This window comes from Astyanax mexicanus, chromosome 8 (genome assembly GCF_023375975.1).
Source record: "Astyanax mexicanus isolate ESR-SI-001 chromosome 8, AstMex3_surface, whole genome shotgun sequence".
In the NCBI taxonomy this organism is placed as follows: domain Eukaryota; kingdom Metazoa; phylum Chordata; class Actinopteri; order Characiformes; family Acestrorhamphidae; genus Astyanax; species Astyanax mexicanus.
In genome coordinates, this window is record NC_064415.1 from 6,957,826 (window position 1) to 6,975,836 (window position 18,011).

Below are 18,011 nucleotides of genomic sequence, written 5' to 3' on the forward strand. Positions count from 1 at the left end.
GTCTTACTACAGTCCTCCTTAAAGGCTTCACTCAACTATTTATCCAGGCAAATAATATAGCCACAGCATCCCTATCCTCTCCTGATTTTTATCTGGTACTCCCTTCTGGTCCACTCCAACTTCTTCTGCAGAAACACAAGAAAATGAATGTTAATACTGCTACTTACAGTAGAGTTTAGATTATCTGCCTGAGCCCGAGCCGAACCAGAACTCGGGCCCGGTTTGGTCCAGCTTTGCTTATTTTGGCTCAGTTTGATTTGGCCCTTCTTTTCGCAGTTTGGCCTGGATTTGGTTTGGGTCAGTTTGGTCCAAGTTGACACAGTTAAACCTGGGTTTGACCCAGTTTGGCCTGTTTAATGCAGTTCGGCCTGGTTTGATCCAGTTCCCTAAATGGATATTTGTATGGGGTCAGCAATGAGGGATAACAGTATTAAAGAATGCTAATGGTTGCAAAGACATGTCATAAACATGTGAGCAAGGTAGAAATAATATTTATATGTTAGTTTGGAGGAGGGTGCTTCAGGTGTGTTCATCCCCCCAAAAGTTTCGGTCATGTTCGGTTATACAAACTAAAGAGCCAGAATTCCAATGATTGCAGTATGTAAACTGATGGTTAAGTTTAGTCAGGGTGTGGCATGAAAACTTCTTAAACGTTGTGAGGTGTTTATTGTAAGTGAAGTTCAACACTGGCCAGAGGGCTCATGGCTTTCTTTAGGAATGTGGAACATGTAGTCAAACCTGTAGGATAAGATACCAGCAAACACATCTCTACTGGATTCACTGCAGTGGAAAAATAAACTTCATGTGTTTCCTTGATGTGCTTTCTTCTTTTCTTTTGCTTAAAGAAATCTCTGTAAAGATAATAGAAAATTATTTACAGTAATTTCCACACGTCCCCCCCTCCCCCCACACTCCAGCAAGAACCTAGCAGACGTATGTAGCCTAGTATGAAGATGATCCGTGCAGAGACTCAAGAGAACTCCAGATAAACTCCAGTCCAACTAAAGCTTAAAATCTTTAATATATTTTCATTCTACTAAAATACATTCATTTACAATCAGCATATATGCAGCTGAAACAGGGAACAACCCAGTGCATCCCAAATTGTATTATCAACATTAACATTTTAATGTAGCATTATAGTCATTATGGCTTTTAGAAAAATGTGTTTTGGGGAGGGGGGGTAGTTGGGGGGTAGTAAAGCCTGCTCAGCGTATCTGGCCTCACAGATAGAGATTAATATAAAAAAATAATCCTAGAGCTCTCTTTAGTGTTATTTCCACTCAGACCAGCAACGCTTTTATGGACTTCTTCGATAAGAAAACTGAAAACATTCAGGTTAAAAATCAACAGATAAATAGCACATCCTCTCTGTCATCTGGTGTGGCTGATATAGAACAAAACTCAGTTACCGAAGTTAGGTTGGAAGTCTTTATAACCCACTTCCACAGCTAGAACTAGAAAAAATGATCTCCTCATCAAACAGCACAGCCTCCACACTTGATGCAGTCCCCGCAAAATTACTAAAACAGGTACTACCAGATATAATTAAACCTCTGTTAATGATAGTAAACTCATCACTCACCCTGGGGCATGTACCCAAAGCCTTTAAAACAGCTGTAATTAAACCTCTGATCAAGAAACCAAATCTTGATCCTAGTGTAGTGTCTAACTATAGACCTATTTCAAACCTACCCTTTATTTCTAATATTCTAGAAAAAGCTGTAGCCCAACACTTTTACTCTTACCTGCAAAGAAACCAGATCTATGAAAAATTCCAATCTGGATTTAGGCCTCATCAGTTGTAAAAGACACTATATAAATACATTTGGTTTGATATGATTTGATGTGATCAAGTGTGTTCCTCACCCCTAAAGTTAGTTATTTTAATAACATCACTAAATTCTGTCATGTTATATAAACTAACGTGCCAGAATTCCAATGATTGCAGAATGTAAACTGATCATGAAGTTTAGTCAGGGTGTGGCATGAAAACATTCACACCTGTAAACGAAGTGAAGTTGAACACTGGCCAGAGGGCTCACGGCTTTCTTTAGGAATGTGGAACATGTAGTCAGACCTGTAGGATAAGATACCAGCAAACACATCTCTACTGGATTCACTGCAGTGGAAAAATAATCTTCATGTGTTTCTTTGATGTGTTTCCTTCTTTTCTTTTGCTTAAAGAAATCTCTGTAAAGATAAAAAAAAATGATTTACAGTAATTTCCACACATCCTAAATCAACTGTCCACATGCCATACTGATATTTATCTCCTTATCAGGTCTGGTAGAAAACATAATTTTACCTGTTTCTCAGCTCTTTCCACTGCAGCTGAAAGTATCTCATGACCTTTGTGCTCATCCGTGGTGCAGAGCATGCAGATACACTGCTGATCGGTGTGACAGTAAATCTCCAGTAGTTTAAGAAGAAATGTTGGTTATCTATACTTTACTGTAGTAATTATGTATCAGATGACTTTTTACTTCTACTTCTTACATTTTCATCCAATTATCTGAACTTTCTACTCCTTACATTTTAAAAATAGCCTCGTTACTCCTGTTTCAATTCAGCTTGTTTTTATTCCGGCTTCTCATCGTTCAATAAAACCCCTATCCAGATAAATCTCTCCATCCAGATAGAGTGAATCTGTTTGTGACTGGATGTAGAGAAGTATAAACATATACCATTCCGACACCCTATTGGTTTATACTGTGATCCATCACACCTGCACACGCATTTGACACTTTAGATCACAGAATACTATTGGACAGGTTGGAGAACTGTGCAGGACTTTCTGGAACTGTCCTTAATTGGTTAAGGTTATACTCAGAGAACAGGAATTACTTTGTCACTATTGGCAGCTTTGAATTAGACAGGATAGCACTGACATATGGAATCCCCCAGGGGTCAGTTCTCGGACCTCCCCTTAGGCCAGATGTTACAGACCAATAACATTAACTATCATAGTTATGCAGATGATACACAGATATCTCTGGCTGTCTCTCCTGATGATTTTTAGCCCTGTGGACTCATTATGCCAGTGTCTGGACCACATAAACAATTGGATGAGCCAACATTTCCTGCAGTTAAATAAAGATAAGACAGTGTTCAAAGGGTTTGGTTGCAAAGAAAAGAGGACTTGTGTTACTGAACATCTCCGCACTCGGGGGATAAAAACTAAAGACCAAGTATGAAGCCTTGGTGTTGTAATGGAGTCAGATCTCTCCTTCACTAGTCATATTAAAACCATCACAAAAACAGATATTTATCATCTGTATAGCCAGAGTCAGGGGTTTGCAAGATCTAGAGAAGCTCATCCATGCTTTTATTTCAAGTAGAGTTAATTATTGTAATGGCTTAAAAAGACCATTAAACAGCTACAGCACATTCAAAATGCTGCTGCCAGAGTTTTAACCAGGACTAAGAGAAAGGAGCACATCACACCAGTTCTGAAATCTCTACACTGGCTTCCAGTTAGTAACAGGAATCAGGATAGACTTTAAAGTGCTGCTGATAGTCTATAAATCACTAAACAGTTGTTGTGCGGAATACATTGCAGGTGTTTTTAGAGAATATTGACCCAATCGATCTCTTAGATCCATGGACTCGGGTCAGTTAGTTGAACCCAGAGTCCAGTTCAAACATGGAGAAGCAGATTTTAGTTATTATGCTGCATATAACAGGAACAGACTACCAGAAAATATTATAAATTACCCAAATGAAGGAGTGTTCAAATCCAGGTTAAAAACTTTTAACTAAAGCACTTTATTTCACTCTTTTACCTTATCTTATAATCTTACTTTATTTATATTTTTATTAATGTTTTACATTTTAGTTTTTCTTTTTAATGCACCTTACTTTTAATTTTATTTTAACAACTGTCCTCTTAACAATGCTTTAACAACAGATGTCGCCCAAGACATCTGCTCCTAGTGTTTTGAAAATCAATATGTAAATGTAATGTAAAATGTAATAATTAAACAAAATTAGACACTCTGTGCTGAGCTTTTAGCTCCCACTTTATTATTTATAAGATATACCCACAACATGACAAGATAACAGCAATACAATCTGAATACATTACAAATAAAATCAAATTAATACAGAGAACTGTGTAGAGTTTGGTATTCGGATATTTGTTTTTTTCCTTTCCTTAGCTCCACCTCACTCTAACATCACACTTCCATTCAGGTTAATGAAGGCATAAGAGATGCAAAATTCCGAGAAGCTCAGCTGTTTGACAACATTTTAAATTGAAAGTAGACAAGACAAAGGCAATGTGCCAAATATGTGATATTCAACTAGCATATCATGGCGGCACATCAAGCTTGAGGAACCATCTAAATGCGGTAAGTATTATTTCTTGACGGTGTAAAAAAACAAGATTATTCCTACTAGCAAACTTATCTTAAATAGTATCTGCCATGTACTGCCATGATGAAGCTGTGTCTGTCTGACATTAAAAACTGGGGTGAAAACACAAAATAATCCGGGTTGAAAACACAAAAAAGTACAGATATAATCTGTCTCTAGTAGATATTTAATGAGAAATAAGAAGAGTGTGAATTTAAAAAACAGATGCCTATCACAGACCATTTTTTGTTGGAAAGGGGGTCCATGGAAAATTTTGCGGTGGATTAAGGGGGCTGTGAGTTGCAATTTTTTTGTACTTTAATCCATTTTTACTCCGTTTTTTAAAACAAATTTTCGAACATTCGCTATTAATCAGTGCCGAATATCCAGAGCTCAAAAAAATGCTATTGGCGCCAGCCCTAGTAGAGTTAAACGATAAAAAGCTCAAATAAATCAACTACATATCACATATATTAGATTAATTTGTATAAACTGCTGTCACACAAAAACATTGTATCTACTGTATCATATGTGTACAGCTGTTTTTCTTCATATTGTGTCAATATTTCCTGATGAAAGGGCAAATAAAAATGCTCCCAAAATGTCTTTTTGCTGTAAAGTTGCTACTTTGGAGATATAAAAGATCTCACCAGCTTCCCACCATTTTCATTCTCTTTCAGTATAAGCCATTTAAAGGCACTGTCACCTTTATGCAAATAAGCTATTGCTGTATTTTTTTTTTAACTTGGAGTGTTTATAATGTTTACAGGGTCTGTCGAGCCCAAAGTGGAAATACAAAAGCATGCAAAAAGTATGTTTGACATAATATGTCCCCTTTAACTTCTAAAAGGTTACTGAATAATTAAGTTACAATCAACAGTTCAATATTGTAAAACTGTGTGTTTGTAGTGTAAGTTAATGTGTGAAGCTTTTTTAACCTTTAATTTAACCAGGCAAGTCATTAAGAACATATTCTTATTGACAATAACAGCCTGGGAAGTAGGAGAAGCTACCTGAGAGAAGGGTACATCAAAAACTGTCCGAAGAAAAATGAAACGAAGACAGAGAAAGAGCAAGAGGGGAAAGAGAGGAAAAAACAGATAAAACACTTAGGAAATAGCATAACAGTGCAAGTATTAGTAAAAATATTCTCAGCAATTGGAATCAATATCTCTAATTGTAATGTTTTCTGAAGTATGTTCCAGTCTTTGGCAGCAGATTCCTGAAAGGATAAGAAGCCAAGAGCGGAGTGTGTTTTGTGTATCTGCCTTTCTGTAGACTACGTCACCGTAATCAAACAGAAGGAGTAAAGTCATCTGAACCCTGAAAGTGATCTGAAGTGAGTTGTGCACCACGAGAGAAACATGAACAATTTCTATACAAAAAACAAGTTTCATTTGTAAATTTGTGATATGAGGTCAGAATGAGAGTGAACTATCCAATCAGACAGACCATGCTAAAAAATGTCACTGAATCCTATATTGCCAAGCCTTTACGTTAGCAGTATTTTTTCTATTATATTTTACTATACGTTGTGTATATTCTTTTCTTTCTGCATACTAAGTAGGGCCATGTACCCAGGTTTTTCTTTCACCTGTACACCTGTACTTATGTGATGTGACAACAAGCCTGATTTTATTTGATTTGAATTACGATTTCTTAGGATCACAATATCTCCCAGCACTATTATAACTTTATTTGATCAGCTCTACAGTCTAGATTCTGCAGTTCTTATCTGATTTCATCCAGCTCTTCTCTTTGTTCTGCATGTTCATCTATTTTGCTAAAAGTAAAAGATTTACTGATGAGTTGGGGCTCATCGCAAACCCAGCATAGAGCGGCTCAGTGAAGGTGGTCTGGACTCTGTGGATGAGAGTCATGGTATCAGAGATGCTGTAGAAGGACAGAGTTTCTGCCCTGTGATCCACATACACTCCTACTCTAGAGGAGACGGGTACTCCAGAGATTTCAGTATCTGTTTTATCGTATCTGAATTTGTATCTGGAGGAGTAACAGAACAATCTCCAAGACTGATCATTACATCCAAACCCACACTCCCAGCCTCCTCCCTGCCTGGAGATGCTTTTATAAGACACTGCTATACCAACCCCTCCATCTCCTCTCCACTCAACCTCCCAGTAGCAGCGTCCACTCACACTCTCTCTACACAGAACCTGAGGCCATACATCAAATCTGTCTGGATGGTCAGGATATGGCTGGACTGTGTTGCTGCGGGTCACCACTGTGTTCCTCTCAGACAGGAGGAGGCGTTTATAAGCTGTGTTTGGATCCAGTGTAAGCTGACATGAATCTGAAAGAGAGAGAAAACCCATCAGCTTTTAGAAAATGATCTAAAAACAGCCCCTAAAACTGAAATAACCAGAGAACATACTGGAAGCATCTATGCAAAGTGTTTGATTATGTGAATAAAATATGAATTCTCATTATTATTAAATTACACTACATAACATTTATTACATATATTTTTTGGTCACAGGTGTTAGGTGTGCTTTGTTCACAGGTACACACCTGTTCACAGATGTTAGGTGTGCTTTCCTAATTCTTTGTGCCTAAAATGAATACACAAAAATTACTATTCCCCATAAACTTTGCTTTTGTGGTCAGCACAATGATATCTGAAATGTATCTATTTTTACAAATATTTGTAAAATATATATAGTGCTGAGTATACTGTAGACTTCCAGACGCTTCAGGAACAGTAACAACTATCAAGAAGTTTCCAGAACTGTACAGAATCATCTAGAACTTTCTAGAGCTTTAAAGGACTGTCCAGAAGTGTACATACCAGTGTAAATACAGTTTACAGTTTAATCACTTCATGTTGGCGGTGCAAGCAGTCACAGCAGCCACTCCGGGAACAAAACCCGATGCAAGCGTTGCGCAAGTAACCGGAAGTGTGGTAAAAAGCAAAGCACAACTATGCAGAGAAGATCCTTAACCACTTCCAGGACACTGTTGATACTTGGCAGATGTGGCAGGGCATCCAGGCCATCACCAACTACAACTACAAATACAAGACACCTCCACCTGCTTGCAACAGTGATGCCTCCCTTCCAGATGCGCTGGAAGGTTCAAAACACCCTCTATGCAACGTTCAAAACACAAAAATGCACAAAGGCAAGGAAGACCACACCTCCTCCAAATGACCAGGTACTGTTTTGACATGCTTCAAGTCGACCACCATTGTTTCTGTGCCAAAAAGCCCCAAGTGTCCTGCCTCGATGACTACCATCCCATTGCATTCACTCCCATTATCATGAAGTGCTTAGAGAAGCTGGTCATGAGGCACATCAAAAACCTGAGCTTGCTGGGCCTGAACTCCTCCTCTGCAACTGGGTTTTGGACTTCCTGACTGAGTAACCACAATCAGTCAGGATCGGAAACACCGCCACCATACTGAGCACCGGTGCCCCCCAGGGCTGTGTGCTCAGCCCACCACTGTTCATGCTGCCGACCCAGCAGCGCCTCTACTTTAGAAGAATCACCAGAAACATTTTACAGTAGTGTTTTGTCTTAGTTAGCTAGTTATAACTTACGAATTAAAGCTAGGTTAGCTAGTTACAACTTATAAATTAAAACTAGGTTAAGTAGTTACAACTTATAAATTGAAGCTAGGTTGGCTATCATAACTTATAAATTAAAGATAGGTTGGCTGTTTATTCATAACTTATACATTAAAGCTAGGCTAGCTAGTTATTTATAACTTAAAAATTAAAGCTAGGCTAGCTATTTCTTCATAACTTATAAATTAAAGCTAGGTTAGCTACTTATTCATAACTTATAAATTAAAGCTAGGCTAGCTTGTCATAACATATAAATCAAAGCTAGGTTAGCTAGTTATTCATAATTTATACATTAAAGTTAGGTTAGCTAGTCATAACTTATATATTAAAGCTAGGTTAGTTAGTCATAACCTAAAAAATAAAGCTAGGTTGGCTAGTTATTTATAACTTATAAATTAAAGCTAGGCTAGCTAGTTATTCATAACTTATAAATTAAAGCTAGGTTAACTAGTTATTCATAATTTATACATTAAAGATAGGTTAGCTAGTTATTTATAACTTATAAATTAAGGATAGGTTAAGTAGTTACGACTTATAAATTAAAGATAGGTTAGCTAGTTATTCATAACTTATAAATTAAAGCTATGTTAGCTAGTCTTTAACTTATAAATTAAAGCTATGTTAGCTAGTATTTAACTTATAAAGTAAAGCTGGGTTAGCTAGTCTTTAACTTATAAATTAAAGCTAGGTTAGCTAGTCATAAATTATAAATTAAAGCTAGGCTAACTAGTTATATATTATAAATTAAAGCTAGGTTAGGTAGTTATAGAGTATACATTTAAGCTAGGTAGCTAATTATTTATAAATTATAAATTAAAGCTAGGTTGGCTAGTTATTTATAACTTAAAAATTAAAGCTAGGCTAGCTAGTTATTCATAATTTATACATTAAAGCTAGGTTAGCTAGTTAGTCATAACTTATAAATTAAAGGTAGGCTAGCTAGAAATAAATTATAAATTAAAGCTAGACTAACTAGTTATAGATTATAAATTAAAGCTAGTTTAGCTAGTTATTAGCTAGCTATGTTAGCTAGTCTTTAACTTATAAATTAAAGCTATGTTAGCTAGTATTTAACTTATAAAGTAAAGCTGGGTTAGCTAGTCTTTAACTTATAAATTAAAGCTAGGTTAGCTAGTCATAAATTATAAATTAAAGCTAGGCTAACTAGTTATAGATTATAAATTAAAGCTAGGTTAGGTAGTTATAGAGTATACATTTAAGCTAGGTAGCTAATTATTTATAAATTATAAATTAAAGCTAGGTTGGCTAGTTATTTATAACTTAAAAATTAAAGCTAGGCTAGCTAGTTATTCATAATTTATACATTAAAGCTAGGTTAGCTAGTTATTCATAACTTATACATTAAAGGTAGGCTAGCTAGAAATAAATTATAAATTAAAGCTAGACTAACTAGTTATAGATTATAAATTAAAGCTAGTTTAGCTAGTTATTAGCTAGCTATGTTAGCTAGTCTTTAACTTATAAATTAAAGCTAGGTTAGCTAGTCTTTAACTTATAAATTAAAGCTATGTTAGCTAGTCTTTAACTTATAAATTAAAGCTATGTTAGCTAGTCTTTAACTTATAAATTAAAGCTAGGTTAGCTAGTCTTTAACTTATAAATTAAAGCTAGGTTAGCTAGTCTTTAACTTATAAAGTAAAGCTAGGTTAGCTAGTATTTAACTTATAAATTAAAGCTAGGTTAGCTAGTCATAAATTATAAATTAAAGCTAGGCTAACTAGTTATTTATAACGTATACATTAAAGATAGGTTAGCTAGTTATTCATAACTTATAAATTAAAGCTATGTTAGCTAGTCTTTAACTTATAAATTAAAGCTATGTTAGCTAGTCTTTAACTTATAAAGTAAAGCTAGGTTAGCTAGTCTTTAACTTATACATTAAAGCTAGATTAGCTAGTCTTTAATTTATACATTAAAGCTAGGTTAGCTAGTCATAAATTATAAATTAAAGCTAGGCTAACTAGTTATTCATAATTTATCATAGACTGTGTATAGCTGGACAGAGCATCGTCTCTTAAAAGTGAAGCCACCACAGGTCGGGCGCCCCCTGCTGTTCGGCTGCAGAAAGCTGTGTAACTCCACCCATCCCCATAGGTTTCAATGGCAAAACAGAACAACATTCAATCACGTTTTTTTCTAATATACTGTAATTCTACCTCCATTATTTAAATGCAACAGCTAGTGTAACCTCTGCTTATATAAATTTTATATAATATAATATAATATAATATAAATTTTTATATTCCCACAGAATTCGGTTTTTAAAACTTTATTCGGCTCTATTCAAAAAAGGTGTGGTTATGGTAAAAGGGCTGCTTATGGGCGGGACCAATAACAGACCGTCAGCTCCGCTCCGCCCCGCTCTGCAGTCTGTGACCGCGAGGCAGCCCTCAGGGGCGGGGTTATTTAAATGAGTAGGCGGTCTCTCCACAGCCTTTCTCCCTCCTCTGGTCTCTACTGCGCAGACTCTGGTTTCTGAATCGCCAAAATGGCGGTGTCAGGTCTGGTGCTGAAGATCTTCAGTCTCCCAACTACACTTCCCAGAACACACCACACTCTGACATCACGCACTCACCTGATCACCTGCCACCATCCGGAAGCCCTGAATATTGATTATCCACACTATAAAAACCCCCTTCACTTACACTCTGTGCCGAGTAATTGATTGGTTAGCCCTCATTACAAAGTGTATCTCTATATTTCCTATATTTGATCTCCTGGTTTTTGACTCTCTGTACTGTTCTACCTCGATTCTGATTTTTGCCTTCTCTCCGCTGTTTGGATCTCTGTTTACTACTTGGACTGTTACCGTTTCTGATTTTTGGATTACCTCTGTTTCTCGCCTCCCCGTGTATGAACTCTGGACTGTCCCTCTATCTGGTTTGTGCTATTTCTCTCTGGTTGTTGTTTGCTCCCGCTGACCTTATTCTTCAGTCTGACTACCCTGCTAGCTGGTTATTCATAACTTATACATTAAAGCTAGGTTAACTAGTTATTCATAATTTATACATTAAAGCTAGGTTAGCTAGTTATTCATAACTTATAAATTAAAGCTAGGTTAACTGGTTATTTATGATGTATACATTAAAGATAGGTTAGCTAGTTATTTATAACTTATAAATTAAGGATAGGTTAAGTAGTTACGACTTATAAATTAAAGATAGGTTAGCTAGTTATTCATAACTTATAAATTAAAGCTATGTTAGCTAGTATTTAACTTATAAATTAAAGATAGGTTAGCTAGTTATTCATAACTTATAAATTAAAGCTATGTTAGCTAGTATTTAACTTATAAATTAAAGCTATGTTAGCTAGTCTTTAACTTATAAATTAAAGCTAGGTTAGCTAGTCTTTAACTTCTAAAGTAAAGCTAGGTTAGCTAGTCATAAATTATAAATTAAAGCTAGGCTAACTAGTTATAGATTATACATTAAAGCTAGGTTAGGTAGTTATAGAGTATACATTTAAGCTAGGTTACCTAATTATTTATAAATTATAAATTAAAGCTAGGTTGGCTAGTTATTTATAACTTAAAAATTAAAGCTAGGCTAGCTAGTTATTCATAATTTATACATTAAAGCTAGGTTAGCTAGTTATTCATAACTTATAAATTAAAGCTAGGCTAGCTAGTCATAAATTATAAATTAAAGCTAGACTAACTAGTTATAGATTATAAATTAAAGCTAGTTTAACTAGTTATTAGCTAGCTATGTTAGCTAGTCTTTAACTTATAAATTAAAGCTAGGTTAGCTAGTCTTTACTTATAAATTAAAGCTAGGTTCGCTAGTTATTAATAACTTATAAATTAAAACTATAGGCTAGCTAATCATAACTTATAAATTAAAGCTAGGTTAGCTAGTCATAATTTATAAATTAAAGCTATAGGCTAGCTAGTTATTCATAACTTATAAATTAAAGCTAGGCTAGCTAGTCATTCATAATTTATAAATTAAAGCTAGGTGGCTAGTTATATATAACTTATAAATTAAAGCTAGGTTAGCTAGTTATTCATAATGTATACATTAAAGCTAGGTTAGCTAGTCATAACTTATATATTAAAGCCAGGTTAGTTAGTCATAACCTAAAAAATAAAGCTAGGTTGGCTAGTTATTCATAACTTATAAATTAAAGCTAGGTTAACTAGTTATTTATAACGTTTACATTAAAGATAGGTTAGCTAGTTATTTATAACTTATAAATTAAGGATAGGTTAAGTAGTTACAACTTATAAATTAAAGATAGGTTAGCTAGTTATTCATAACTTATAAATTAAAGCTAGGCTAGCTAATCATAACTTATAAATTAAAGCTAGGTTAGCTAGTATTTAACTTATAAAGTAAAGCTGGGTTAGCTAGTCTTTAACTTATAAATTAAAGCTAGGTTAGCTAGTCATAAATTATAAATTAAAGTTAGGCTAACTAGTTATAGATTATAAATTAAAGCTAGTTTAGCTAGTTATTCATAATTTATACATTAAAGCTAGGCTAGCTAGTAATTATAAATTAAAGCTATGTTAGCTAGTCTTTAACTTATAAATTAAAGCTAGGTTAGCTAGTCTTTAACTTATAAATTAAAGCTAGGTTAGCTACTTTACTTATAAATTAAAGCTAGGTTAGCTAGTTATTAATAACTTATAAATTAAAGCTGTAGGCTAGCTAATCATAACTTATAAATTAAAGCTAGGTTAGCTAGTCATAATTTATAAATTAAAGCTATAGGCTAGCTAGTTATTCATAACTTATAAATTAAAGCTAGGCTAGCTAGTCATTCATAATTTATAAATTAAAGCTAGGTGGCTAGTTATTTATAACTTATACATTTAAGCTAGGTTAGCTGGTTATTCATAACTTATAAATTCAAGCTAGGTAAGCTATTTCTTCATAACTTAGAAATTAAAGCTGGGTTAGCTAGTTATTCACAACTTATAAATTAAAGCTAGGCTAGTTATTCATAACTTATAAATTAAAGCTAGGCTAGTTATTCATAACTTATAAATTAAAGCTTATGGAACAGCCTGGATACAATAAAACACAAAGACAAGAAACAAGTTTGCGGTTTATCTAAATAAATAAAGATCTTTGACAGGCCATTATCACAAAATCAAAGTTCATGAGGAATGTTTGTGTTTTTATATCAAGTTTATACATAATTACTTATTTAATATAGACGTATAAATGTCAATTTAAACTTTGTGAATTTGGATATTGTGTTGTTATTTCTGAGAGGGTGTGAGAATGAAAGGGATAAAGAGAATGAGAGAGAGAGAGAGAGAGAGAGAGAGAGAGAAAGGGCTGGACTTACACTCCAGGAAGTCTTCTCTGCTTTTGGGTTCAGGAATGATCCGCACTTCCTTCACTACAGGAAAATGTACACAATTACTACACAACATCACTGAGCTTCTGTTCCCTCTGTATTTACTACAACAAGCTTCAAATAACCTTATACTGGATTTTCTCTCAAAATCCACCCTACCTGGACTTTCAATCATACTTTATGAACAGTCTAAACCACTCCAGTCCAGAAACTACTGACCACTTTATCAGGATTTAGAGAAGAACCTACAGACCATTTTGAAAGACTTCATCACTTTTACTTTATATTGCAGTTTTGTGCTAAAATAAAATTTTCATTATGAGGTACTGAGTGATGGGTTTCTGTATATTCCATTTTATATATTAACACAAAAATGTGATGACATTTATGTATATACCAGCGACTGATGTCTTCTCAAATTCCTCTTTCCAGAATGTGTATAGTTTTTCTTTCAGCTGAGAAACAGACTTTATGACAACTTCAAAAGTGTTGAGAGGACTGAGAGTAAAAGCAGGTAATTCTGAAGATCCAGGAGGAGCTGAGAGAGTCTGAAAACTCTACATAAAGAAACAAACAAACACATAATAACACATTTATTAATTTATAAATCATATCTACATTGCATTAAAGGCAGAAAGGAGCCTAAATCTAATCTTATTTGTCATTTGCCATACAGCTTGATTACGTGTGAATGGTAAAAAAAAATCTGATACATATTTGGGAAAGTGACTCTCCAAACGCATTCTCTGATAAGCTAAGCTTTCAGTCACTGGTGAAACCGAAACTTTATGTGAAGATCTGCTCTTTGGTGCACAAGCTTCAGTTTAAGAACTGTTCAGACTACTGTCAGATATAGATCACATTAAAAAGATGGTGTAAACAGTCCAAGTAAAAACTGTATTTGTTACCTGGAGGAAATGGATGTGATCCTCTGTGAATAAAAGCTTCTCCAGATCAGCATCTCTCCTCTTCAGCTCTGTGATCTCCTGCTCCAGTCTCTTCAGACGTTCTTCAGCTTCACTCACTGCAGCTTTCTCCTGATCTCTGATCATCTGCCTCACCTCAGAGCGTCTTCTCTCAATGGAGAGGATCATCTCAGTGAAGATCTTCTCACTGTCCTCCACTGCTGTCTGAGCAGAGCGCTGGTAGTGGAATCACAGAGAGAGGAGAATGTTATTTAACATCAATAAGTGGAAATACTAATACTAATGAAAAGTACTTTAAATTGCATTGTAAAAACAAGGACACCTTTAGTTAAATAATTAAATAATTATCCTGAATGGGAGAAAGTTTTAACTGTTATTGAAAGATTTCTTTTACTGATATTTATTCTTCTATTTATAAAAAAAAATCACCTTGTGATTCTCTACAGCCTCTGTTAACTCCTGAAGCTCCTTCTCTCTCTCCTGGATTCTCTCCTTGTATTTCCACTGTGTTTCCACCACCTGCTTCTGCAAATAAACCAACCAACAAAACACAATAATTAAAAAAATCAAATGCAACATGTACATACTCCTGTCCAATGAGTTTGGGATACCACTGTAAGAAACCAATATCACAATTTACAACAAATCCTGTGTTTGATGCAAACCACACCTACATCCCAACAAGTTTTTAAAGAAGAATACTGTACTTGTATTTTTACTTGGGCTGTCAACGTTAAAGCGTTAACGCATGCTGATATTTTTTAATCAGTAACGCATTACTATTTTTAATAGTATTGCGCTTTTTAATTAAGGCACCAAGTTTGATCCCTACTTCCGCCGTAATCTGCCCCGCCCCCGCTCAACGCACCAATCTGTTTTTTGGCTGAATGATTAAACGGCGCTATCTCTCTCTCTCTCTCTCTCCCCTTCTTTCTTTCTTTCTCACACATGCACGCGCGCACACACACACACACAGACCTCTGCTTTCCTGCCCTGCGAGATTTTTATACGCATCAAATTAAGTTCGAAATCAGAAATCCTCACAACCAAGCTGAGACATTTACAATGCAATTTATCATGCATTCTTTATTCCAGCACCCTATGTTGATTTTATCTCCCCTCAAAATTGTATATACTATAATTTTAATTAACACTGCTAAAACACCAAAATACACCAAAATAAATAAACTAAAATAAAAAATAAAACTTGCCACTAACATAACTTACATATAGTTGCATTTTACATTCATTCTTTTTTACATTTAAATATTCACTATAAAAATTTGCATCTCAAGAAAAACAAATGCAATTAATCGCAGTTAATCACAGAATTTTGTTGTTATTAATCTAATTAAATTTTTTTTATCAATTGACACCACTAATTTTTTACCTGTTTCTCAGATTTTTCTGCTGCAAGTGACACTGTATCATGTCCTCTATGGTTATCCAGCATACACAGCATGCAGATAGACTGCTGGTCGGTGCGACAGTAAGCCTCCAGCAGTTTATCGTGCTGAGAGCAGATCTGCTCCTGGAGTCGTCTGGAGGCTTTGACCAGCTTGTGCTTCTGAAAGGCTTGAGATTGGTAGTGAGGCTGGAGGTGAGCTTCACAGTAAGAGGCCAGACACACCAGGCAGGACTGGACGGCTTTGTGTTTTCTCCCAGTACAGAAATCACACTCCACATCTTCAGGATCAGCAGAAGAGTGATCAGGAGGAGCAGCCTGGAGTCTCGTCTTCTTCAGTTTCTCCACCATCAGCCTGTTTTTTTTACTCATGGCAGGTCTTGAGGTGATCCCAGAACCAGTTAATACATACCATACAGAAACTATGTCCACGGGGAAGAGTCACTGGATCCTTCAGCAGATCTGAACAGCTGAACTCGTCCTATACCACTGACATACTTACTGGCTTTAGTCTTTTACAGTGTGAAGATTTTGTTTCCTGGTTCTCTGTTGGAAAGAAAGTGAACAGATCTGTCCTGTAATTCTACTTATTAGCCAATATAACAATACTCACACTGTCTGACTCAAACAGGAACTATTGTAGAGACTCAGAAAAACTTACATTAATGACAAAACTGTAGATCCAGACACGACACACAGTGATTTACACACTCACACACCTGCAGAGAATCCGAGAAATGATCGTTTTACTTTCAATATCACTTAAAGATACAGCCTGCAAGTTTGTGAGATTTGGAGACCTCTCTGGTGAGAATGTGTAATTGCATGGAACATGCAGAAGAGTAGACAAGATAAGACAAGACAACCATATTCATCATGCTTGTACTAGACACACAGATGTATGGTGAAGAATCCAACAGTGGCAGGTTGATGAACTAGGGTATTACACTACCAACTAGGGGTGGGCGATATGGCTCTAAAATAATATCACGATATTTCAGGGTATTTTTGCGATAACGATATACTTGGCAATATAGGAAAACTAAAATAATTAATTAATTTCAGGAATGTAGTATAATAGTATAACAGAATAATCATAATGTGGCAAAATAAATAATATAGCATACCATAATATAATGCAGCAAATAATATTGCAGAATATTTAGTGCATGCATATAAACTGCAAACTAAAACAATTATACAATAAATACACCTAAAGCTTCACAGTAAATAATAGACTACTTTTAAGACAGAACAGCCCTATTATCACGATATGGATTTTTAATATCATGATATTTCTGTATCACGATATATTGTATACGATATAATATTGCCCACCCCTACTACCAACCCTGCCATCAATAACCCAGTGTCCTAACTCAGTATTTCTCATACTTGCTGGCACCCCATGCCCTGCACATTTAGTGCTTTCTCTGCTCCCAACACACCTGAGTTAAGAAATCAGCTCTTCTACAAGCAATTTCAGAGTTGCAGTGGTTTGTTAAAGCAGGGGATCCTCTAAAATAAAAAAAACACTGAAAACACTGCTCTAACTGCTGAGTCAACACAGCAAACACAGCAAATATTGGACTACTTTAAAAGGCATTACTGTATTCATTTTAGAACTGTACATTCTAAACAGTTAAGTTATTGTGTACTGTAGAATAATGGTGAATATCATTGATTGTTTTATGTTAAAACATTAAATATTCATGTACTAATCTGTATTAAATACAAAATTATAAAAATAATATTTTGATTTAGTATTAGTCCTCTGACTAAAATGTGTAATAGTTTTAGTCACATTTTAGTCAAATTTATATAAAAATATATTTTTTATGGTTTTATTATTATTAAGACTTTAGAAGACTATTTTAGTGTTTTTTATTTTTTGTTATAGTTTATTAAAACAAATAGCCTTTAAGTTTCGTTACATTTAACAAGTGAGACAAATAAAGCCGAGTTTCTGAAATGATACACTTCTACTGCAGTGCAGATTTATACTAACATAACTGGCTTTTAGTAGACTAGCCTTTTATTACAAATATATTTCTGAAACTCATCCAGTCCAGTAACAGCAGAGTTTATTTGGTGTATAAAGTCATCAGTAGCTGTGGGTGTACAGTAATTTACAAAGACATCAATCTCTGTTCATATGCTGCTACGCAGCTTATATAATCTTCTGTACTTAGTACAATATCCAGTACAGCAAACCCTCTAACTATTAAACACTTTAAACCCCAAACAATCTCTGTATTAACAGAAACAGGGGAGAATTCTGCCTTTGTGTCTTGCGTAGAAGTTTCTGAACTAACTTTCTAAATGCCTTGGTGGTGTGGGAAATATCCCATCAGTGGTGAGACATAGAGTTTGCTGTGTTTTTGGCTGAATTTATTCTATATTTTT

At 35.0% G+C, this 18,011-nt stretch overlaps 1 protein-coding gene across 1 annotated transcript; it reads right to left on the reverse strand.

Moving 5' to 3' along the window:
* Window positions 1–71: 71 nt before the first annotated feature.
* LOC107197263 (tripartite motif-containing protein 29-like) lies at window positions 72–16,145 on the reverse strand. The gene is made up of 2 exons (XM_049482768.1): window positions 15,591–16,145; window positions 72–125 (listed from the first exon to the last, which is right to left on the reverse strand). The coding sequence occupies exons 1-2, from the start codon at window positions 15,975–15,977 to the stop codon at window positions 72–74; spliced, it is 441 nt and encodes a 146-aa protein (XP_049338725.1). The 5' UTR covers window positions 15,978–16,145.
* Between the last annotated feature and the right edge of the window lie 1,866 nt (window positions 16,146–18,011).

Coding starts and splice junctions, on each gene's coding strand:
- LOC107197263 (XM_049482768.1), bottom strand. CDS start 15,977: ATGAGTAAAAAAAACAGGCTGATGGTGGAGAAACTGAAGAAGACGAGA. Junction 126..15,590: donor CAGAAAAATCTGAGAAACAG/GTAAAAAATTAG, acceptor GTGTTTCTGCAG/AAGAAGTTGGAGTGGACCAG.